Raw genomic sequence first — 27,151 nt, 5'->3', positions numbered from 1 at the left:
TTCAAACACAAATGCTACCTACTACCAGGATATCTTTACCATATGATAATTCATACAACAATTCATGATGAATAATACCTGCAGACATTATCCATATGGTTCTTGCATGTACATACTAAACTACCTCGTTTCACATTCCCAAAAGATGGTAGGATTAGAACAACATTCTCCATAACCTCCAAGAACTAGGGTATGGAGTGCAGAGGGCAAGGCCTATACAAAAAGCACGTAAATAATATATACCAAAAACAGTGTTATAGATGACCCAGCTGTATTTACAAACCACCAAAACACTTTCGATTCACCAGCCAAAAATCTCCACCAACAAAGTTGAACCTACTTTGAATCTTTAGAAACAGAAATTCAAGTTGTCTCAGGCCTGAAAATCAAATATTAACGCGGTTATTTCAGCAGCAAACCAAAAAAGCAAGAGCATATCATACTGCTACATGATGAAAGACTTTCAAGCAACATTTCATCAGACATGCAGCATTTCACTCCATTGTAGCTCTAATTTTTAATTAGTCTTTACAGACAATTGAATATGAAATCTCATCTTTTATTGTCAACTTGACAAGCTTGTTTTCACCAGCAAAATTTGTGGAATGACCAAGAAGATACAGCCAGCTACTGTAAGTAACAATAACATGTCATGCAAATATATTTATTTGTACATGAAGGATAGGGGGAGTGAACAAGAATGAAGCATAATTAAATCAAGAAATGTGATTAGAGAGCAGTTTAAAAGATTGCAATTTACATAATTAAACCTTAAGAGATGTCCACTAAAGACATGTTGGTGCGAACACGAGATACAAGCCCCCAATTACACGCACGTATAGGAGAAAGAAGATGGCCCAACCTGTGGCCTTATGGCTAGGGCCTATTAGTCATTGGGCTTGAGTTTTAGCAAGCCCAAACATTTAATAATTAAGGTTTCTTTAGGGTTTCTTTATGTTAGCTATTTAAACACTTTTTGGGATTATTGTAATACAGTTTTGATGATTATTAAAAAAACGTGTTTTCTTTTACTGGTGCCGACTCCAGTTTTGCTTGGTGCTGACTCCAAGCAACCCTTAGGTGCTGACTCCTAGGGTTTATCTTCTTATTCTATTGGATGTTACCCTCTATAGGCGATTCAATTCTTGCTCATTTATGTTTGAAGGTAAGAAGATTGTGCTTAATCCTTTAAAACCTAAGCCAATCGACATGAGCAAGAAGAAAGAAGCACCAAAGGCGAAAAACCTGAACATTATAAGCCCTAAGGCATTCGAAAAGGTAGCAGTTCAAGAATCTATTGTATTTGTCTTAGTTGCTAGAAAAGTTTATGAAGAGACCTGCGAGGAGCAACCTGAAGAAGTGAAATTAGTGCTCTAGGAATTTAAGGATGTTTTTCTTGAGGAACTCCCCGATCATTTACCACCCATGCGTGACATACAACACGCCATAGATTTTGTGCCTGGAGCGACCCTACCTAATTTGCCTCACTATAGGTTGAGCCCTACAGAGCATGCCGAGTTGCAAAGGCAAGTAGAAGAACTACTTAGGAAGGGTTTTGTTCGTGAAAGCATGAGTCCTTGTACAGTCCCTGCACTCTTGACCCCAAAGAAAGATGGAACTTGGAGAATGTGTGTTGATAGTCGTGCCATCAACAAGATCACTGTGAAATATCGTTTTCCTATCCCTCGGTTGGATGACATGTTGGATATGATGGCTGGAGCAACGATCTTCTCTAAGATAGACTTGAAAAGCAGCTATCATCAAATTAGGATTCGTTCTGGTGATGAGTGGAAGACTGCCTTCAGGACGAAGGATAGTCGTGCCATCAATAAGATCACTGTGAAATATCGTTTTCCTATCCCTCAGTTGGATGACATGTTGGATATGATGGCTAGAGCAACGATCTTCTCTAAGATAGACTTGAAAAGCAGCTATCATCAAATTAGGATTCGTTCTTGTGATGAGTGGAAGACTGCCTTCAAGACGAAGGATGGTTTATATGAATGGATGGTCATGCCTTTTGGATTGTCCAATGCTCCTAGTACCTTTATGAGAGTGATGACTCAAGTACTCAAGCCTTTTATGGGAAAATTCTTGGTTGTGTACTTTGATGACATCCTTATCTATAGTAAGTCTAGGGAGCAACACTTAGACCACCTAACTCAAGTTTGTACGACCCTTAGGAAGGAGAGTTTATATGGCAACCTCAAGAAGTGCTCTTTCTTCACCAATAAAGTCGTCTTCTTAGGTTTCATAGTATCCTCTGAGGGAGTTTCTGTTGGACCCCAAAAGGTTCAAGCAATTGTGAAGTGGCCCGAGCCCAAGAATATCCATAAAATTTGAAGTTTTTATGGACTCGCTTCCTTTTACTGCCAATTCATCAAGGGGTTTAGTACCATCATGTCCCCCATCACTGACTGCATGAAGCAAGGGGAGTTTGTTTGGACTAAAGCTGCTACTAAGGCTTTCCATGAGGTAAAGCAAAAGATGACTGAGGCACCTGTCATGCGTCTCCTTGATTTTACCAAGCCTTTTGAAGTGGAATGTGATGCCTCAGGTATTGGTATAGGAGTACTTAGTCAAGAGCACCACCCGATTGCTTATTTCAATGAGAAATTGAATGACGCTAAGCAAAAGCACTCCACATATGACAAAGAGTTTTATGCCATTATTCGAGCTCTTTGGCATTGGCGTCATTACCTATTGTCCCGAGAGTTTGTTATCTACTCTGATCATGAGGCTTTGCGCTATCTTCATTCTCAAAAGAAGCTGAATTTTAGGCATGGTAGTTGGGTTGAGTTTCTACAACGCTATTCATTTATGGTCAAACATAGGGCGGGAGTTGAGAATAAGGTCGCTGATGCACTAAGTCGAAAGGTGTCTTTGCTATCTGTCATGAGTGTTAAAGTTACTGGGTTTGAGCGACTTACGGATGAATATGAGTCATGCCCAGATTTTGGGGAGCTCTACATTAGCCTAAGTAATGCCCCACGACCAATCCTGGATGATTATACCCTTCGAGATGGTTACTTGTTCAAAGCTAACCAATTATGTATCCCTCGGTCTTCAGTACGAGATTTCCTAGTTTGGGAGATACATGCAGGAGGCCTTGCAGGTCACTTTGGCCGAGACAAAACAATTGAGGAAGTGGAACGTCAATTCTATTAGCCTGGTCTTAAGAGGGGCGTTGCCAAGATAGTTGGTCAGTGTTGTACCTGTTAACTGGCCAAACATCGCAAGCAAAACACTAGCCTGTACATGCCTTTACCTGTGCCAGACCGCTCGTGGTAGGATGTGAGTATGGACTTTGTGTTAGGTTTGCCCCGCACCTTTAGGAAGCATGATTCCATTCTAGTAGTTGTTGATCGCTTCTCTAAGATGGCTCATTTCCTACCCTGTTCGAAGACCTCTGATGCTTCTAAGATCGCAAAGCTCTACTTTGATGAGATTGTCAAATTGTATGGTCTTCCCAAAACCATAGTGTCTGATAGGAATGTTCGCTTCATGAGTTATTTTTGGAAGACCTTGTGGCATTTAGTGGACACCAAATTGAAATTTTCCACAGCATTTCATCCTCAAACTGATGGTCAAACTGAGGTGGTTAATCGTAGTCTAGGCAATCTCCTTCGGTGTCTAGTGGGTGAAGCCAATAGAAATTGGGATTCAATTCTTCCTGTAGCCCAACTTGCATATAATAGCTCTGTCAATAGGTCTATAGGCACTAGTCCTTTTGAGGTTGTGCAGGGATATACACCTAGGAAGCCCTTAGATCTTTTGCCCATGTCCCTACATGTTAAGGTGTCTGAGTCTGCTGAGGCATTTGCACGACATATTCATGATTTGCATAATGAGATTCGCAAAAAAATTCAAGCAAGTAATTCTCAATATAAAATTCATGCTAACACTCATCAACGTCATGCAGAGTTTCAAGTAGGGGATTATGTCATGATTCGGATTCAACCTGAACGGTTTCCCTTTGGGATCGTTAAAAAATTGCAGGCTCGTAGTGCTGGACCATTCAAGGTATTGAAACGAATGGGCTCAAATGCTTATGTCATTGAACTTCCTCCTGATTATGGTATTAGCTCCTCCTTTAATATTGAGGATCTAGTTGCTTATAAAAGCCCCACAGCTATTCCTGATACCCCTTTTGATGAGTCTTTGCCTAATCCTATTGATGCCCCTGTTCCCACCCCTTTACCCTTAAATCTACCATATGCACATAAAGAATCTATTGATACTATTTTAGATGAACAGATTGTTTTTACCAGGGATGAAGGAGTTCACCGTTTCCTAGTTTGGTGGCGAGGGCGACCAGATTCTGATTGCACTTGGATTACTCGAGATGAGCTACAGCGACTGGATCCTGACTTGTTGGAGTATTATCAGAGCTCTTCAGATTTCCACTCGACGGGGTCGAGTTCTTCTCACCTGGGGGGAGTTGGTGTGGACACGAGATACAAGCCCCCAATTACACGCACGTATAGGAGAAAGAAGATAGCCCAACCTGTGGCCTTATGGCTAGGGCCTATTAGTCATTGGGCTTGAGTTTCAGCAAGCCCAAACATTTAATAATTAAGGTTTCTTTAGGGTTTCTTTATGTTAGCTATTTAAACACTTTTTGGGATTATTGTAATACAGTTTTGATGATTATTAAAAAAATGTGTTTTCTTTTACTGGTGCCGACTCCAGTTTTGCTTGATGCTGACTCCTAGGGTTTATCTTCTTATTCTATTGTTTTTATTGTTTGTGTGGTTGTCCTACGTCACATGTCAGGATTGAGAGTAAGGTATATAAAAGATTTAAAGCGGATTGAGAGTAAGGTATATAAAAGATTTAAAGCGGGGAGGACAGTATATAAAGAATTATAGAAGTGCATAATTAAACCAAGAAATATGATTGAAATTCAAAATGGCTAAAAAGGAATTAAATGGAAAGCAGTTTATTGCTACGTACAACCACATTATAGAATCATGGCTGGTCAGTAATACTGATAAGACCAGAAGAATTAGTATATAAAATGCCTACATGTTGAAGCATAAAGAAAACCATGCTCACTTACAAACACACAGCAACTTAAGAGATGACCACCAAAGACATTTTTGGACCATTTTGCCTTTAGGCTATACTAAAATAGCTTTATATAACTTATCAAAAAAAAAAGAAGCTTTATAAACTATATAGAAATTTATGGAGATTACTAACCTTAGTTTCTGCTCCAGACATTCTACAACGTGTCTCATGGCACAAATAGTCATTTTCTTCACCTACTTCAAGCAAGACAACAATCAAAACCCATAATACACAAGATTTATACTTCAGTGGCTAAAGTGAAACTATTTCACACATTATCTAATTATCACATGCATACCACAAAGTCCTACTATTGTACACTTTCATCCAACCATGCTACATTGAGCACACATCAAGAATAAATTTAATTTTAATGGCCATCTAAATTAATATCTATTGACATATGTACCCATATTGCTGCAATTCTATTACAATTTATATTTATTGGGCACTAGTGAACAACAATAAGGTAGGTGCCAGTGAATTGAGCACATAAAACATTTGTATCTAAACCAGTTGAGGTAGAATCAATAGCAGTGGTGTACAGGAGGAGGTTTTTCCTGGTGCAATGCACCAATGGTTAGATCACACAATGAGAGAGCAGGATCCAAGATAGGCAGCAAAGTTTTAATTGGACAACTTTGGCAAAAAGGGGAAATCGCAATGGCATCAATTGGGATCTGGCAACAGTAATCAAGCAGTATTAATTAGGTTTCAAACATTTACAAATAACAAATTTCATATTTTATTAAAAACATATATTTATGACAAGCTCCATTACGATACTGCTACAGAGTACAAACGAAGCTCACATTGACATCAGCAATCACTGAGGTGCAGGTATGAAAAAGATCTAAATCAAAACAAATAAGAACTATAATAATCAACAGAAACATAGTTCACAGCATTACACACGAGATGCCATTGTACAAGAAGCATAAGTGGAAACATCCTACGAACATGAGAAAAAAAAGCCAAAAAAACATTTATGGTCACATCAAAAAGATATCAATTACATACCTCCAACTTGTCTTCCTTAGCCCTATGATTCTGGGGAAGTGTACGGATTTCCTCTGTCAAACGGATGCACTCACCAACATTTTCAGGTGAGACGAAATTAAGACCAACCTTTATGCATGACTGAATATAAAAGAAGAAAAGAAACCATTAAATTATATAATTATTTATATGTACAGGGAAACAAATCCATAAATAGAAATCAATTTCAAACATCACAATCGAGAGCAACCTTTATGCATGACTGAATATAAAAGTAGAAAAAAATCATTAAAATTATATAATTACTTGTATGTATAGACCATAGGGAAACAAATCTATAGATAGAAAGAAATTTCAAATGTCACAATCCACACCAAATTTAAAATTGAAGGCATGAGGCACATAAGCTCATCAATCAGCTCTGATGCACTGACACGGCATTTTTTCCATCGTATCGGTATCTGATACGTACCTGATATAGATACGGGTACAACCATACCCGGAGAGTATCAAGCGAAAAAAATGATTTTTTTTTTTTTTTTTACAGCTTGGATACACACAGGATACGTCTGAGATATAGCAAGTACCAATCAGACACGGGAGAAGGTGGAAAAAAATAGAGAAGAATTTGCCGTATCTCCAACATATTGTATCCTAGATTTTTCAAAAAATGTTGTATTCCCGTACCCCTACCCATATTGTACCAATACCCGTACCCGTATTGGTGCATCATAGTCAGTCAGTCAGAAATCTAAGAGGAATTCCACACAAAAACATTTTACAGGATAACTATACATTCCAGGAATGTTCCTTATTGCTTCCATTCCAATATGATTTATGCTCTGTTCACTTGAAAACCACTTCAACCAGTCTTCTGCTTTTCAAACTGATAAAATTATAGGCAATTCAACCATAACATAATCAATGAAAATATGAAACTAAAATTGTCTTTGCAGGACAACATAACTTATAAATGACAGGAATAAAACCACTTCATGGAGATATCATTCTAGCATTTAAAGGCCACAATGTCAATGATAAGTGAAATATTAATTGCCCACATCCTAGTCAAACCGTAGAAGGGCATCAATAAAATAAGAGGCATGCAAGCAGAAGGGTGGACCACTAAAGACTAGAATGATTGATAAACCAACCTGTTTCCAAAAATTCTCATATTTAAGAAAACATTCACCCTATGTTGCCAGCTTGGAATTCATGAAAGGTGAATAACAAATCACTGGTGCAATATGTAAACTATCCCATTTTTATATACTAAACCATGGGGGGAGTGAAATAAACACCAAATGCAATTTACTTTACCTTTAAATTTCTTACTTGATGAGGACAGCCAGCAGGAATGAAGGCAGCATCTCCAAGATTTTGGACAAATGTCCACGGTTCAATTCCTATATTATAGCATAGAACCATAAAAGTATGCCCAAGAACAGTTAGTCATCTGATGACAAAAAGGAATACAGCATTCAATCCAACTAGTGCCATTAATATATAAGAAACTGACCATATTCCTCCTTGAGCTTTCTTTTGTGCTCCAAAGTCAGATAAAATGTTTGATCTTGTATAGGGTGAACAACCTATACAACCAAAAGATATGATAAATACAACAGAAATGTGCCAAGTATTAACAAGAATAAAAAAATAAAATAAAACACACACACACACACACCAGCAATTATGCAGATTATAAACCACAGTTAATGAATTAAATATGCTACATTTCCAATCAAAGACTACTTCATTCACCTTGCTTTACCCAGCTGGTAAAAAGCCAGTCAGGCCTATATCCTGCATTTTGTTACACAATTTGGATTTCCCATGGTTCTCTTCATACAACAAGATTACAGCAATTTTAAAATTTTAAAGATTTTTTAGGAACAAAGCAAAGATAAATATGTGTTTTGAAAAGGAGAGCAGTAGGCATTTCAAGATGACTAGTTTTAAATCTTAACCATCGCATTCTAATTACTAAAACAACTTTGCCAGACACTTAGCAATTCCATTGAGCAGTGTCACATTGATTGACCAAAAGAATATAGTACTCTTTAAGTAATTTATCACCACCATTATAAACAGAAAGTATAATGATAATAGTTAAGCAACAAAAAGAAAATTTTAGTATCCAATTGAAATTGAGAGACAATTACCTGCGGTAATGGACAACAATGGATGTGCCTAAATTCCCTGAAGTGCTTATTAAGATATTCCTGCAGCTTCGGAACATCTTGTCTCCGGAAAATGTCCCAGATGGCACCACCCTGAGAAGCTTCTAACCTGTCCAACTTATTTCCAGAAATTGTAGTATCACTCCCACCACTGTTTTCTTGGTCCACTTTTGCCCCTTCATTCTTTTCCAGCTCTGATCCACTTGAAAAGTCTTTCCCATTCAACCTTGACTCACCACGATCACCATTAAGTTCAACAATAGGATCAGCCCGTTCAACAGTTATACCAGTGTTTTGATACCCAGATCCACTACTAATATTTTTATCATCAGCAGTAACTGTACAAGACTCAACAACAGATACATTAGTCTCAACCTTTTCATCCACAGCTTGAAAATCTCCAAATAATTCCCTTTGATCTTGCTCAAAGTGCCTCTTTTTCAATTTTTCTATACTCTCAAGGCTCTCCTTTTTAAGTGGCACTTCAGCAGTATGTGTCAAAATATTTACCTAATTCAGCGGATTAAAAATAAAGAAAATTAGATCATCAAACAGAAGTTAAGTGTCAGCTATATTTGTGGATTAATATACGTAAGCAGTTCATTACTTGACAAAAAAGGGAAGAAATTGTAGGAAAAAAAATCCCAAGAGAAGTGTTAAATATAAATACAAAAGAATATCATTGTCTCCTTTTACTTCAACATTAGTCAATACCATACGAGATGCGTAGGATAGGGAGCAAGTAGAAGACATGACTAAATGATCTTTACCAACAAAATTAAATCAACTTTTAATGAAAACAGACAGTCCGTGCCCTCAAAATCAGGAACCCTCATTTGTCACAATTGCATTATGACAATTGGACCAAGATGAATCAAAGCACCAAAAGCAATTATTTTTATTCATTTCAAGTATGAGTAACAAAAAGAGTGAAAATAAAACCAGGTGTGACAACATCATGCTTATCTAAAATGGGTTTGGACTTGATGTAGATTCCAACTAAACCACACATAGACATACACATCTAAGATAAAATCCAACACCTAACACAATCAACTTTGAAAATTCATTGGAATTTATATAACAAATTTGATTAAGAGACAAAATGATGTGCGACATAAAATTTGGTCAATTATGGCGTCGTACTCAAATCTGTAAAATGTGTGATTGGCAGTTATTGACAGACATGCAGTGTTTACAACATGCCAATCCTTACCCAACTCATCTGGCCCTCACACTTCAACCTATATAAACTCAAATAGGCATTTTCATGCAGTACCTCAACCAAGCAAAAGTTTTTCCATTGGCAAAAAAAAAGAAAAAGAAAAGAAAACAAAGTGATTAGGAGGAGTCACAACAAGAACATACATACCGCATCAGACATGTCACAATGAAGTTTGGTGACAGAGTCCCCACGGCCAAGCTCCTGAGCAGCTCCGTACGCAATATACGTCTTGGGACCCATATCTGGCTTGAGAGATTTATCAGGCAACCGGACAGCAATGTTTAGAACACCCTTGCGTGGATGTGTATATTCCTTAAACGGCAAGCAACAGATAAACTCAGCACCATGACGTGGCAAGCGTTCCTCAAATAATGTATATGGAGGCCAATCTTCTAGTTTCAGTATCACAGGCCACAAATAACGGTCATACCGACCCTCTGTATACCCGGTAAAGAACTCATGGATATTGACATCAGTCTGCATTTCATCACAATAGTTAGTATCACAAAGCAAAATCATCAAGGACTATTTCCATATCATTTTATTATACAGAGTAGACAAGTGGGAATTTTAACAAACAAATCCAAAAACACTTAAAAACTAGAAGGGAAAGGTAAAAAAACAACTATGAATATAACAAAAATAAATAATAAAAAAAACGTATTAACAATCATCGGAGTGAATAACGAAACATCAGTAAATGGACCTAAAATTTTTAATAAGACTCTTTCATATACCATTTTCAGAATAAAAGGTAAAGATAAGAAGGCAGTCATAGTCATCTCCCCTAAAAATCAAGTAGAGGGAGTACATACAGCTGCTAATTCTCAAGTGCACAGTATTTAATGCACCAATTGCCCGTAAATGACTGTATCTGCCTTTTTTTTCTAACTTGGATTGAGTAAGATAATCATACTAAACTCTATACAGGTTCTTCCGCATCAAAAAAGTATCATCAGTACATACCAAAAGGTTGGAAATCAAATTACCGTGTGCAAAACTAAAATAAATCTTCCTGATAACAAAAGAATTGGAAAATTCCTAGAAAGAAAACCTTTCATTTAAAGAATTTTCAAAGACAATCTCATTAAAAATAATAAAGTAGAATAAATTAAGCACAAACATCAATACATTAATGCTAAACAATTAAATGCCAAAAGGAAAGAATAATTAACACAAATAGAAAAGGATAAAATAAACTAACCTCACGACAATCCAAGCAATCAATGGCCTTAACTTCCAACAATCTATCATGTTTGAGATGTTTCAATTGACGGACTGCACGCCACATGACAAATGGCTCCCAGCTTAAACCAGATGCAGATTCAAGTACATCACTCACAAGCACGGGCTCAGCTCTACTCCAATGCCACTGGAAATGCTTCAAATCCTCATGCTGTATATCTTGGGCACCCAGGCAACACAAATAGTTGTCATCAGAACCTTCTCGAAAAGCTGCTTTCCGTAACTTATTATTGCTTAAGTCCACTTCGCCAACTGAATTGAAACACGGACAAAATTGTGAATGAGCAGCAGCCACATCCATTAAGTTGTAAGTTTTGGCAATTTCTTCCGCTTTTCTCACCAACTCTGAAACCGGAATTTCTGAGAACACAAGTTTCTTCTTCTTTTCTGTTGATGAGTCTGAGAACATTACTTTCTTCTTCTTTTCTGTTGATGAGTGTGAGAACATACATTTCAACTCAAGAATACCAAGACCACAACCACCCATGTCTTCAGGGGGGCAAGGTATGGTAGAATCATCATTGGCTTTCCACTCAGATTTTGAATTTATAGTATCCATTGATCTAGTCTCAATAGGTAATTTCACTTTTTCCCCCTTTCCACCATGCAAATATTCAAATCCACGGTCAATATACTCAATAACCACTTCCTCCTCACCTCCCTGCAGATGTCCATCACGAATCTCCCGGCAACAGGCAAGACATAGATCAAACGAACATCTAGGACAGCTTCGGTGAAAATCAAAAATAAAAGTTCTGCAGATATCACTGCAAAAGCAAGAGATAACATAAAAACCTTCATGAAACAATGTTACCATTGGAAACAGTGTTTTCAGGAAAAGACCTTACCAGTACACACTCTCATCAACAGGGCAATCTGCTTTTTCAATCTTTAAGTCTGGAAGCAATAACCCTATCAAATGAACATCCATACAACCAAATCAAAAAAGTACATCTGAACAATATTTTTTAATTAAGAGAACTAGGAAGTAAGGATGAGGAATAATCAAAGTTAAGAGACTTAAAGAAAGGAAACTGTAGGTTATAACAGTCTGCAATTGCACAAGTCAAAACTGTCAGGCAGTAAAATTAACATTTTTTTCTTGGCCTTTTGCAATTATGAGACATCTTCCAATCCACAAAAATACAGAAATCTGCCACATCAAAGACTAAATAATAAAATATGAAACACAGATGAGTTCCTAAGATCATTTGACAGAGTAAAAGAAAATACTCTGTCTTTTAGCCTCTAAATTCTTCTCAACCATTTGCTCTTCACTAATCCGTTGCAAAAATGGAAGAAGTACTTGTAGCATATACTTATAGTGCTCAAACTCCTCATCTTCACTGATATCCAAGTCTAAGTTCTTCAAATTCTGCAACAAGGCATAAATAATTTGTCAAACTTCTCATACCTAATCTAAAGACATTAAAGGGAATACCAATTATTCATGAGATGTAGGAAAAGGAGAAACTGACTTTTACAGGTACATCCAAACGCAAGCATGCTTTGCAATTGCAATTTCCACGGCATACTGGACAAGCTTCCGCAATGTAATCCTCCTCAATATTAGGATACCTACACAACACAACACAAATACTTCAAATAAATTGCCAAAACAATAAATGCAATAAAACAAGCAAAAGCTCCATGCTTAAACATTCATTTTACAGCTTCAAGTATTTTGCAATGTTCGTTAACTCATATTTTAAGCCTTAGAGGTCAAGGTTGCAATCCATCAAAAAAACATTTGTACCAGTTTGGCTGATACCTATTAAAAAACATAAATAAGGATTCTTCAAAAGCAATGCTACATTAGTTTTTTCTTGTAATGATGCATCCTTTAAAGTATTCAGAAAATCATGCACTCTATAGTTATATAAGATTCAAAATTAATATTTTGTAATTTCACCCTTATGAAATCATGCAATTTACAATGGTTTAGCTAATTTCAAGATTAAAAGCTAAATTCTCTAGCAGAGAATTATAAACCAAGATCGCTTTAATTCCAAGTGCCAAATCAAACATAAGTAACCACACCAATAAATATTTATTTCTAACATAGTTCAATAACAAAGCTTCCATATAATAAATATTTATTTTTGGCTACATTACAAATTACACCCTTTAACATAACATATTTTCAATTTGGTCATTTTATCTAGCTCCATCCAATCTCACCGAGTCACCGTTAATTATAGTTTTTTGAATCTCCAAAATGATTGTACATTTAACAGGACAAAATGAATGGAAGCAGAAAGAAGACCTACGTTAGAAACAAAATGGAAGTTAATCTGTTGAAAAAATTCAAATGCGGGAAAATGAAACTTAATAAACTGAATTGAAAATAAATCAAAGTTAAGAGGGAGTAATTTATAATTTGGCCATTTGTTATATAAAAATTGACAACTGAAGAAACAGAAGAATTAAAACAAAACAAACTTATATTGTTTTTCTCGTAACTTGGACTCTGATAACGGGGGAAGACACATGAAACAAACATTATGGAGAGCAAAATGTTATACAAAGGGGGTTCAGTCTATCCACCAATTAAATTTCCAAGAAGCACCAAATGAATGTCATGACAGTCAATCTAAAATGACGACATCAGTAAGTTATATAAACCAACTTTACTAAGGTCTCCATCCATGGGTAGTTATTCATTTGGCAGCGATTAAGATTTACAGAAGAATTCTTGGGAGTTTTAACTCAATATACAACTCTGATCATCACAACGCAGACACTTGTCAGTGACAAAATCAACTTTTTCAATTTTATGCTATTGATTGAATCTTGATGTACTTTTAACCAGCATGCCTTTCATTTCATGGGGATATTTACTACCTTATTTTTTAACAGTCTTTAAAACCAATACACTATTTTCATGGACAAAGCCCATGCCATGAATTATGGACCAACTAGTTTATGAAAATCATGCAACTCAGTTTATGCAACACACTCCACAGATATTCTTTTACTTTTCAGATCAATTATTAATTGCATTTTTAGGCCTCGAGTGAGCCAAAAAAAAAAATGTCACACACAAGGGATGAAACTAACTCACATCCTGCAACCATATTTGGAGGGCAAGTTACACACACCCAGCAGGCGTTCAACCCACAACATAATCCTCCAACTAGCTCTTGCAAAGGAGAAGATACCATTTGAGCTAAAGCTCGTTGGCAACCGGCATCCTAAAACTATAGAAATCTATCATTAAAAAGAAAGTGACCTTATTCTCTTCATTTCAGAGTTAAGACTATTTTTCGAATTTGACAGTGCACAGGGTGTCGTGTTAATTAAAATTTTTAATGAATTGACATCAATACACTTTTAGATTTGTTAAGAGTAAGGACTTAGTGATGAAATTCTCCCAATATAATTTCACAAACACCAATTAAATAACAGATCAGAAGTATTAAATGAAAGGCTAAGTATGCCATCAGAAAACTAAGGGTGTGTTTGGTTAGGGTGAAAACAGAGAAAATAAAAAACTAGGGAGAAGAAAATAAGATGAAAAATGTTACTTTTTACTATTTGATTAAAGAAAGAAAATAGAAGAGACAGAAAATAAAAGAAAAAGTTTTCCTTTCAGCCCACTTTTTTTTACCCTCCCAATTTAGAAGGAAAACAAAAAGAGAAACATGCTAAGATCTGCATTTTATGCAGATACTCTCTCACCTACTTTTCACTTTATTCATGATGACTTTTGTCTCTTTTCAGTAATGTTGCCTTGGCTCATGTTTTTTTTTTTTTTGGCAACATTCTTTTCAGTAATGTTGCCTTGGCTCATGTTTTTTTTTTTTTTGGCAACATTGCCTCTTCTGTTTCTTTTGATTTTCTAAGCTGCCTTTTTTCTTCTTCTGAGTAGAAACGTTGCCCTTTTTTCAGGCCTGGGCGTGCCTTTTTTTATTTTTCCTTCTTCTGGTAGTAAAGTTGCCTTTTCTTTTCTTTTTTTTCCCTATTCTTTTTTTTTTTTTCTTTTGATTTTCTATGGGCTGGGCGTGAGTACTTGCTTAGATAATTGGTATGGATTTCCTTTATTTTCCTTTTGTGTTAACTTTGTTTCTTGCTATGCTAAGTTGTATTTGACATTAATTACGGTCCGTTTGGTTGGAAGAGGAGAGAAGTGAGTGTATAGAAAAGATTTTATTTTCTTTCTTATTGGTTTGGTTGAGAGGGGAAAAGTAGAGGAATGAAAAAAATACATTTGAAGTCAAATTAAAACAAAAAAAAAGTGACAAATAACCCAAAAAAAAAAGAACAATCTTCAAATTTATTAAAAAAAAAAAATCATGTCCCCAAAATAAAATCACTGCTAGTTAAAAAAAAAAAAAAAACAAANTTGTTCATCTTAAATCTTAAAAAAAAAAAAAAAAAAAAATTCTCATTTAGATCTTTATAAATTTGAAATAAATTAATACAAAAAAGTTTATTGTATTTATATCTCGCTTGAAGTTCACTTAACAACAATAATTAATATGTTTATTGTATTTAAAAACAATTGATAATTTCTCAGATTTAATTTTAGAAACAATAATTAGTATGTTCATTATATTAAGAAACAATATGCAATGAATTTATAGTTTATCTTATTTGAGAAAAGCTATATTTACACTTCAAAACTCTTTCACAACAAATCTTAAGTAGTAGATTGTTACTGATTGTTATTGATGGGTAAAAAAGTAATTTTTAGTAGTGTGTTTAAATTGAAACTAATAACAAATTAATAAATTATCATCTAAGATTTGTTAGGAAAATATTGTGAAAATGTTATGGACGTAGCACTCCCTAAAAATATAATATATCCCGGAGCTGCCACTACATTAATCCTAATTCATAAGGTAAAAGTAATATAATAATGACATTGACCTATTTCACACTTTTTTCCTAACTTATTAGTTGATGGAATCACAAATCACCACTATTTTCATATTTAATCAACCCATTTTTTCTCCATAAATATATATATATATATATATATATATCTCAACCAATTATAATTTAGCACCACGTTTAAAAGAGTTGATGTAAAACATTAAGTATGATGAATCGTGAACGTAAAACAAATGTGACACGTTTGATTAAGCGTGTTTTTTGTGAAGCAAATAAATGTGTTGTGATGTGCTTACTAAACCAGGATGCCATTGCCAACAATCTAAATACTTTGTTTTTTTTTTATGAGAAACAAATACACACAAAAGGGAGATGGTACTTTGTAACCTATAGAGGGTACCACATCTCTCATTTATGTTAAGAATGCTATTAGCATATGGATAATAATTGTTCAATTGAGATTTAGTTAGTAACAATTTCAAGTATGTTAATCACATTTAACACATGTTTGAAATATTAATGCACAAGGGGAATAATATGACCATTAGAATAAGGACATGTGGGCCAATAGAATATTTTTATGGTTCTATAAATACCTACTTTTTTTTTTAGAGTTTCAACATATAGTGTCCGCTTCTGATGATAGCTCTTTATTATTAGACCAAGACACCAATCGGTTTTTTATGTAGGCGAGGATTGAACCCCAGATCTTTTATTCAACCATCAGAGATTTTACCAGTTGAACTAACTGGAACCCACTATAAATACCTAATTGTAATCACATTTCCACTGTTAAAAAATAATCCAACTCATTACTTAGTACATTTCCTCTTTCTCTCTCTCAATATTTCTCTATGGAGAGTGACTACCTAAAATTAAGTCAATTTTCCTACAATCCCCATCAATTCTTCTATAATTCATATTCGTCCCTATTAGAAATTACCGGGTTCCTAATAATTTATGTATGAATATATGAAATCTTTAGTTAACACTAAAAAAAAAAAATTTAGGAAAAAAATTAGTACATGAACTCATCACTTTCACATGAACTATCTAAGCATAATATTTGTAGCTGAGCAGTGGACAATGACTCTTAGAGCATTTGCAACAGTGGAGCTAAATAGCTATATTGTTATTTTAGCTCCACCAAAACACCAAAAAAAGCATGTAGCAGTAAAGCTATACTTATAATTTTTAGCTCAATTGCTACAGTGCACATCTGTCTATAGATGTGCACTGTAGTTGAGAGCTAAACAAAAAAAAAAAATTTTACTCCTCAGCTGGATTAAAATATATTTTTTTCTTTCTTTTAATCTGCTCCGAATTGCAATTGAGTCCGGCTTCCCTTCTTTCTTCCTCCACTTTCCTCATCTTCTCTCTTCTTCCTCCACCGCCAGCCCGATCTCACAACCCAGCCACCAGCCCAGCTTCGACCAATCTCTGGCATCAACCCATCTCCCCGATCTCCCCATCCATTCCGCCAACAAACCCATCTCGTCGATCCGACCTACTTCTCTTTCGCTGATCAGACCTATCCGCCAACAAGCTCTGGGTTTCATCATTGAAGTCGCCGCTGCCTTCCTCCGCCCATTGCTTTAGTTTTCTGTCGATCCAAGCTTTGGTTTTTTTTTTTTTTTTTTTTTTTTTTTTGCATTGCATTGCATGAATTTGATTGCCGTGGTGTGGGTGTTGCCTAGTGGGTCGGGTGGGTGTGGGCTTGGTTGATTTTTTTTTTTTTTGCTTTGTTATGGGCTGTGGTGGTTGTGGTTGTGGTTGTGTGTGTGGTTGTGGTTGTGGTTGTGGTTGTGATTGATGTTTATTGTAGAGTATATATTATTTTATTGTAGTAGATATATTATTTTATTATAATATTTATATTATTTTATTGTGTTAAAAGCTAAAATAGATAAATTAATTTTTTGTGGAGCTAAATTGCTAAATTTTTAGCTCCACTGCTATGGATGCTCTTAACACTTTTTCTTTGTTAGTTAAAACTTATAATAATATACTTGGGAGATAGATTTGGTGCACCATGCAGTATTGAACCATTGGGTGAAATTGAAAGTTAAAATTCTTTTTTATTGTTGACCCTTAGATAAGAGAATATTTTAACCTTCAATAGTTTATTTTGTTATATGTCAAAATTTTTACATTTTACAAGTTCATGGAATTGCACCATACAATTATGAGCAATGCTAAATCCCTAAATTTTTTTCAACAAATTCTACATTACAAGTTATTACTAGTTTTAATCTGAGCCTACTGTTTAAATCATTTTTTTTTTACCCATCAATAAGAACTTACCACCTAAAATTTATTCTAAAATTATCGTAAATTTGTTGTAAACATAACATTACTCTACCATTATTATAGGGATCCATATCTATCTACTTTGGACAAAAGTAATGGCATAAAAAATTGTATCCCTATACTTTCTATGTGATCTGATTATGTTCTTGATGAGTTCACCTTCAAACAATAAATGATGCTAATATTTACACACTTCCACACAGTTTACCATAACTGTTCAATTAGAGCATTTGTACTGGTAGTGCTAAAAAATTATATTGCTATTTTTAACACTACTAAATACAAATTTATAACTACAAAAAAAAAAATGTATTATTAAATTGCGTGTTCACACAACTTTATATTAAATATATTATTTTATTTTTATATTCTTTGTAGTAAATATATTATTTTATTATAGTAAATATATTATTTTATTATATTGCTTATATTATTTTATTATATTAAAAATTAAAATAAAACCATTTATGTTAAATATTTTGTCAAGTAAAAAGATAAAATAAATAAAAATATATTTTTGTGAAAACATATAGCTAAAAAAGTAGGTATTTATAGAACCATAAAAATATTCTATTGGCCCACATGTCCTTATTCTAATGGTCATATTATTCCCCTTGTGCATTAATATTTCAAACATGTGTTAAATGTGATTAACATACTTGAAATTGTTACTAACTAAATCTCAATTGAACAATTATTATCCATATGCTAATAGCATTCTTAACATAAATGAGAGATGTGGTACCCTCTATAGGTTACAAAGTACCATCTCCCTTTTGTGTGTATTTGTTTCTCATAAAAAAAAAACAAAGTATTTAGATTGTTGGCAATGGCATCCTGGTTTAGTAAGCACATCACAACACATTTATTTGCTTCACAAAAAACACGCTTAATCAAACGTGTCACATTTGTTTTACGTTCACGATTCATCATACTTAATGTTTTACATCAACTCTTTTAAACGTGGTGCTAAATTATAATTGGTTGAGATATATATATATATATATATATTTATGGAGAAAAAATGGGTTGATTAAATATGAAAATAGTGGTGATTTGTGATTCCATCAACTAATAAGTTAGGAAAAAAGTGTGAAATAGGTCAATGTCATTATTATATTACTTTTACCTTATGAATTAGGATTAATGTAGTGGCAGCTCCGGGATATATTATATTTTTAGGGAGTGCTACGTCCATAACATTTTCACAATATTTTCCTAACAAATCTTAGATGATAATTTATTAATTTGTTATTAGTTTCAATTTAAACACACTACTAAAAATTACTTTTTTACCCATCAATAACAATCAGTAACAATCTACTACTTAAGATTTGTTGTGAAAGAGTTTTGAAGTGTAAATATAGCTTTTCTCAAATAAGATAAACTATAAATTCATTGCATATTGTTTCTTAATATAATGAACATACTAATTATTGTTTCTAAAATTAAATCTGAGAAATTATCAATTGTTTTTAAATACAATAAACATATTAATTATTGTTGTTAAGTGAACTTCAAGCGAGATATAAATACAATAAACTTTTTTGTATTAATTTATTTCAAATTTATAAAGATCTAAATGAGAATTTTTTTTTTTTTTTTTTTTTAAGATTTAAGATGAACAAATTTATATTTTGTTCATATCGCATAGCCCACAAATTAACCCACACAAATGGATTCAGCAAACTGCCATAGCCTCCACACGGCCAAATGCAAGGTCACAAATACAAAGAGTAAACAGGTAAGAGAATGTTACCTAACAAATTCCAAGATTCCTCCATAGCAGGGAGAACTTCGATAAGGAAGAGAACCCTAGTCTCTAGCCAACACATGCAGGGTCACACTTTCAAATCTGATCTATTTGTTTTACCTATGGAAGGTTATGCTGTGGTGTTGGGATTCATTGGCTAAGTACATTGGGGTTAATTCATTGGGACTTTAAACAACTCAATAGGACTTTAACTAGGGATGATCCTAGACATTTTGGAGCCTTAGGCGAGAACTAAAATGAGACACTTTTTTTAAATTTTTTTAATTTATGTATTAATTAAATTAATATTTTATATTACAATATATTTCATTTAAAATCTTTTTTTTTTTTTTTTGCCTTTTGAGATACAAAAAACTAAAATGAGACACTTTTTTTAAATTTTTTTAATTTATGTATTAATTAAATTAATATTTTATATTACAATATATTTCATTTAAAATCTTTTTTTTTTTTTTTTGCCTTTTGAGATACAAATTAACTAATTAAATTTTTGTATTAAAGTTTTTCTAACATCTCATTTTCAATCAATAATATAGCTAATCCACTTAATCTTTCTTGGGACATTGTCGATCTTAGCTAGATATGATTTTATTAATTTTAATTTTGAAAAACTTCTTTCTACAAAAGAAACTGTAACATGTATTATTAGTAAAATTCTATAAGCAATGCATGTATTTAGAAATGAATCTAACCATTTTATATATTTAAGTATGTCAATTGGAGTATGTTCTTTTATTTGTAAAATTTCTTTTAAAATTTTTAACTCTAAAAATAAATCTAAACCATCAATATCATTATAAACATCATTCTTGAGAAAAGATTCAAGTTTAAGACAATATTTTTGCAAACTATCATCATCTAGTGATTTCAATTTCGTGAAGTTAAATAGAAAACCAAAAATTGTTCAAACCTATTCTCAATTGAACTAATTGCTTTATCTACTATATATAAGAAATAATCAATTTTAAAAGGTTCTTCAGCAGATCGTGTTGTCTCATTATGAACATTTTCATCAAATTATTTCTTTCCATGAATTATACATTTCTCATGAAATATAGGTTCTATTTCCATTTTGAGATGCAATTTTTTTAGATGAATTCATAGCAGATGTAAATCCATTTTCTCTATATCCTTTTAAATAAGAAATGGGGACTTTTAATTGATCCACAGCCACATAAGTCTTATTGATTTATTTGATAAGACTCCACCCTAAAGTTTTGAATTCCATTCCGGAGACCGTTCCAGATTGGCCAAGGGAATGAAATATTCTAGTACCGGTGCATTGTTCCGAGGTTATACACAGAGATATATATAGTAATTAATAAAAAATATTGTTATTACTTTTTACTATAATAGATAAATTATATAGATTAATGAATATAATGTTTTAATTATATATAAAAAAATAAAAAAATATTAAAAATAAGTGGGTCAGATTTTTTTTTTTTTTTTGAAAGAACAAATTTGATTATTCAGCAAATAAAACTATATTCCTAGAACATTCCTTTCAAATCATTTTTCCCATTCCCAAGCTTCCACCCATGTGACCACCTTTGCTCCTCAACTTCCACATTGCATTTATTCTCTCATATATTTATTTATTACTTTCTTTATAGTTTAGTAAGTTTACAATGCTTCTTTCTTCTTAGTTCTTCAGACTCTCAACTTTGTCTTCGTCTTCTTTCTTCTCAATTCTTCTTTCTTTAGAGGTCAAATATGATATTTTTGGGATAATTGATTTTGTTTAGACCAAAGAATTTTTTGGGGTACCAATATTTATAAGGACGTTCTAAATTTTTTGTTCTTTGATCACAAGAATGTATCATATATATTGGAGTTTCAATCTTAAACTAAATTTTTTCTACTACCCTTTCTTTTGTAAAATTTTGGGGCCCTCTTCCACTGGGAGGCCTTAGGCAATGGCCTAATTGGCCTAGTGGAAGGGTCGGCCCTGACTTTAACATATGAAGGTCAGCAAGCTTTGTTGCAAGGTTTGAAATCGATGGGGCCAAGTTTTCAATAGAGTGAAGATTTTTTTAAAAAACTAAGAAGGGTCTAGTACTATAGATTATGGTGTCAGAAATATTTCAACATTCACCTCAACCTAATGTAGCCTTGCAAGAGCTATTGCAACAATTTGCTCCTGTATTTGATACACCAAAGCTACCACCAAATAGAGGACATGAGCATCAAATAGTACTACAGTGCCCTTAACAAATAAATAGTAAAAGATAAGTTTCCGGAACACCTCACCCATCTCTTCTCTCCGTGCCTCTATAGCACCTCACCCATCTCTTATCGTCGGAGCTTGTCTCCCCTGACCTTACCACACATCCATACCATAACTTACTCCACTTTACCAAATACCTCTGTCCCATCTACCCAGCTCTTAATAGGCTTACCATTCCCTATATACCCCAAACAAAAAAAACATGTGCTCCCTCCCTATCCCTTCCTCTGAACCTATCCAAAAACCCATGGAAGTGTCATAGCTCATTAATCGCGCCAAAAACATCTCATGCCTAGACATTCGTCTAGAGCTCCCTACAAACCAAAAAGCATCTAAACCATTACAAAATAACCTATTGGGCAAACGCAACACAACAAAACTCATAACCCACTTCATCGTACATATTCCAAGATTACGAATCATGACAAGGGAAAAGAAAGAATTCGAAAGAAAGTTTCAAACAACATATAATAACAAAAACAGGGGAGAGAAAGCTTATCGTACATACAAGATACAAGAAACAAGAACATGAACAGCTAGAAGCAGAATAATCTTTATCTCACTTTTACTTGGAGTTCACTCACCTTATCAAAGGCAGTTCCACATTGCGAGCAATCATGGATGAACAATCGATGATGCCTGAGGTTGTGCAGGGCCAAGCCAGACTTAGAAAAAACTTTCTCGCAGGGGTGTCAATAGTGAACTCAACGTCGGCGACACCAGATTTTTAGTCTCACGCTCATGCTATTCTCCAAGTAACTTCTTTTCCTCTCAGTCTGTTTCACTCTGAACTTTCTTCTTGAAAAACACGCGTTAAGAGTACCTTCTTTAAGCTTCTAAACTTTGAACTTTCTCCATTAAATGTACCTTTCTTTTTTTTATGCTATTGTAAACACAAAATTTCTCGATTATAGAAAATCAAATAATAGAAAATCAAATAATTAAAAAGAAATATGATTTGCAAATATAAATTTGTATCGATGGATAATGAGTATAGTCTCTATTTTAATTCTTTTACAAAAGAATATTCTCTAATTCTATCTTCTTTGAACTTGACTTGAACAATAAATCTTATTCACTTTAGTTGGAAGATGGCCGATTGGACGGTCTTCATAACAAATCTCTAACTTTGAGCTTATTAGAGATTTATTAGAGATTTATTATTGAATGTGAAGGCTTTTAGATTGAAGTAGCTTGATCCGTTGAAAATGTTCTTCGTGTGTTTTTGAGGCAGAATTTTTCCAGAGTTTCGACATCTTAGAAAAATTGTCTGGAATGAAAGGAGGTATGCCCTGGTTTCAAAGGATAAGTCCCACCTGGGATTGACCTCCTTGTAGATAAATATCTCTATTTTTTTTTATATTAATAGAGTTAATGATTAAGTATTATCATTCCAATTTAATTGAGATATTTATCTCTATTTAATTAGAATAATTATTATCAAGATATTTATCTCTATTTAATTAAGATAATTCTCGTCTTAAATGACCCATGTCAACACTTGATTTGTCTAATTTAATGACATATTAATTTAGAATTTATCACTAAATTTTAATGTGGCATTTTATAATTGGCTTAAAATTTTGCCTCCTACAACTATATTTTCAAAACTGAAAAAACATATCAGTAATTTTTTTTTTTTGAAAAGATACAATTTAGTGTTTGGTATGTGCTAATATCATGTGAGTCCCATAGTTTTAAAATAATTACAAAAATGTCACTTGAAATTTTTATTATTTTTTTTTCTCAAATATTTCAATAAGTTTACCAAGAATCTTGTAGCTTAATTACTTTACACCTCAATTTCCAATAGAGATATTCATGATTTAGATCCCCCAATTATCGATGTACAAAAATTTTTTTGAATAAATTTCCTTGTAAAAAATTGTAATATTTAGTTATTTTATAGACAAAATAGAAATCACACTATATATATGTGTGTGTGTGTGTTTTCACAAATTGAAAATTGTGTGTAAACATAGTGTTTCTTATATGAGATAAACTATAAGTTCATTGCATATTGTCTTTTAATATAATGAACATACTAATTATTGTTTCTAAGATTAAATATGGGAAATTATCAATAGTTTTTAAATACATTAAACATATTAATTATTGTTGCTAAGTGAACTTCAAGCAAGATATAAATACAATAGGATTTTTGGTATTAGTTTATTTCAAATTTGTAAAGATCTAAATGATTTTTTTTTTTTTTTTAAGATTTAAGATGAACAAATTTATACTTTTGTTGTTAGACTTACTATTTTCCCCCCATATTTTAGATCACATTGGATTATTATTGGAGCTTTGTTTGTATTTAAAAAGACCAAGATATTATCAATGTGATCATATTCAAGTTTATTTTGATTGGGTTAAAAAAAAAAAAATTAGGTCCAAAGGATTCAAAATTTTATTTTAGGAGGAGTAAAAAATATATATAATTTTTTTTTTGGGCCCAGCTCTGGGAGTTCATTTGAACCCCCTGGACTGTACCTACAACCTAGAGCCGCCCATGTCAATGGGAGGAAAAAAAATCCAATGATCATAGAATCTCTACATAAAGCACACAAAAATCAAATAAATGTTAGGTGTCATAAATCTAGGTAAAAAAAAGAATTGAATAATTTAAATTGAAATAAATATGCTTCTAAAATAAATGACAATGAAACGGTTGAAGTGTACTGTTCATAACTATGTGACTAAATAGTCGGACAAAATTGGGAAATGCCCTGTTTGGGCAAAAATAGCAGCATAATGCCCTTTTCTCCAAACTATATAGGGAAATGCCCCTCTTTTGTAACTCGACAAACGGGAAATCGAGTTATATTGAAAAACTCGATCATGCAATAGTCGAGTTATGTGTGAACTTTGTGCCACGCGGACAAAACAGAAGTGGCTTCTTCCAATTATGTATGCACACATAACTCGGTAACTTGTAAATCGAGTTTTCTGAACCTGTAGCCATTTCAAACCCCAACGTCTCAGAAACTGTTTACTCTCATACTCTCCCTCGCTCTGCCATCACTCTCTCCTGTACTCTGCCTCAACGTCTCCCTCTCTATTATTCTCACTATCCCTCTACACTTTCCCTCACCCTCTCACTCTCCGTGGTGCTTCCGTCGAACCCTCACCGCCGCCGTTGATTACAGGTACGTTGCTCTTCTCTTTCTCTTGTTTTGTGTATCACAACTGACCGTAATTAGCCTTGCATGCATCTTGTTGGTTTAGAAAAAGTCATCTGGAAATCTCTGTTTCACACATACGAAGCAATTTTTTTGTTGTGTGTGGGTATTTTGGGCTTTCAATCAATCTTGTGTGTGTGCACCCGTGTAGAGACCATATAAATAACTCCAATCAATGGCTACCTACGTCTTCCTGATTCATTTACAGTTTCCTGTTTATATGAGTCGTGCTTTTTATTGCAATTTCTTGACCACTTGGAAGCTTACCCTGGGACCGAAATTCACAATGCATAATTAATATTACCTTTTGCCAGAACAAGTAGACATGAACGTTAATTAATGACCAGTAAATGTTGCTCAAATTACCTTATACACAGGTCCATAGCCTCCTTGTCCCAGCTTGTTTTCATTTGAGAAGTTATGTGTAGCAACTCGTATGCTTTCCAAATCATAAAATGGTAAATCTGTGCCTTTCTCATCTTCTTCTTTGAACTCACCTAAGTCTATCAAGTCTTGGACATGGCTTTCACTGCATAACATGTGATGTGCTCGATTTCTTGATCAATAGGCCTATGCTCTAATTCGAGAAAACATTAACATATCTTAGTTCACATGTTATTTAAATGGAAGAAAATATAATTTGTTTTATTCTGATTCAAATTAATAAAAAAATATATGCGTTGTGCATGGTATGCATTTTACGAAGTGCTTACCTTTTCTCTTGGCCATCTTTCTTCGCCATATGTACATAAAAATAATGACGCAGAGAACAATCATACTAATTATTCCAACAATCAGAAGCAATATTATTCTTTTCTCTAATGGCCAAGAAACTACATGAAAGAAAGAAGAGTAGTTATACTTCAATATATAGATGTGAATAAAAATCTTTCACATCAAGTTTGGTTACGGTGAACAGGTTCAAATGATTTAATTAAATGATAATAAGTAGAAGTTAAAGGATGTATGTTTTCATCAACTCGTGCAAAATACATACTCCAACATATATGACATTATAATCACATTGACATTGCTGAAGACGATTTTGCAAATTTTAGAAAAGACCTCCCAACTATTAAGGTAAGATTAAAGTGGCTACACTTAAGTATAAGAAAACTCTTCCTCAGTTAAATAGCAACTCCTAACATACAGGTAAATCATTAAAGCAACCATTATCACAATATTTTTGGATGAGACACTTTAAACCATGAGCTTTCATAAATGTATCCCAAAACCACAAACAAATCTCACCCTCAGATTAAATGTACATATCTAAAAGTATGGGATTTTGAAGTGTTATGTGGTTTAATGTGTCTCATGGATAAAACAATGGGTTATTTATTATTTATTTTACTTTCCCCCCCCCCCCCCCCCCCAAAAAAAAAAACATAGCCAAGCAACATTAGCCTAATTCTTTCCTTGTAACAAAAAATAATTTTAATTTGCAAAACATCTTATAGAATTCTAACCTCGTGTACAATTTAAGTTTGTGCCATCCATCGAAAGCTTACGGTACAAAAGCACCTCCTCTTCCCATCACTTGCTGATTTGCAAGATGAGTGTTGCCAATCCAAGCAATCTGCAGTTAAATTACAGATTGGCTCCAGCGGTGGGTCCCAAGCAATCTCAACATCATTTGTAATTTTAGATGAAACATTAGAACTAGAGTTTCTTGGACTAGTTAAATTGAATGGCAACGACTGGTTTAGCCGTAAACTTCGTCCACCCTTGACTTGGATGAAAAACTTCTGCTTATTTGGATCGATACCACTGACCCGATATGTCCCACTTGGTGCCTTGAAGCTAACCTGACCTGTGGTAGTGTCGCAGTCGAAACTGTAGTACATAGGATCGCCACAATTTGAGCTAGTGCTAAGAGGATAGGGGATCATGTTTGTGCCACAAGGCACGCAATTTCGTGCAGTTGATTCTGCAAAAGGTTCAAGTTTCAAATAGTTGAATGAACACAAACAAATGGGACTTGGCCTTCAAGCATTAACAAGAAGATTGCTAAAAAATATAGCTTTTACACTATTTTATCTATTTTGATACTCTACTTTATAGCAAGGAAGTAGATACCGTACCGGTACCGGCCAT

General features: G+C 33.7%; 1 protein-coding gene across 1 annotated transcript; it reads right to left on the bottom strand.

Moving 5' to 3' along the window:
* Positions 1-27,151, bottom strand: LOC112030626 (lysine-specific demethylase JMJ25). The gene is made up of 16 exons (XM_065762634.1): positions 27,139-27,151; positions 26,566-26,984; positions 25,768-25,832; positions 25,421-25,583; positions 25,261-25,322; positions 12,201-12,321; positions 11,956-12,097; positions 11,571-11,634; positions 10,682-11,489; positions 9,625-9,954; positions 8,235-8,762; positions 7,592-7,664; positions 7,393-7,478; positions 6,094-6,213; positions 5,206-5,267; positions 1-379 (listed from the first exon to the last, which is right to left on the bottom strand). Exons 1-16 carry the CDS (start codon positions 27,149-27,151, stop codon positions 364-366), a joined length of 3,072 nt encoding a protein of 1,023 aa, XP_065618706.1. The 3' UTR covers positions 1-363.

The sequence above is a fragment of the Quercus suber genome, unplaced genomic scaffold, assembly GCF_002906115.3.
Source record: "Quercus suber isolate HL8 unplaced genomic scaffold, Cork oak 2.0 scaffold_467, whole genome shotgun sequence".
Lineage (NCBI taxonomy): Eukaryota > Viridiplantae > Streptophyta > Magnoliopsida > Fagales > Fagaceae > Quercus > Quercus suber.
Note: the sequence above shows the minus strand (reverse complement) of the source record. Positions and strands in the feature narration are given on the sequence as shown.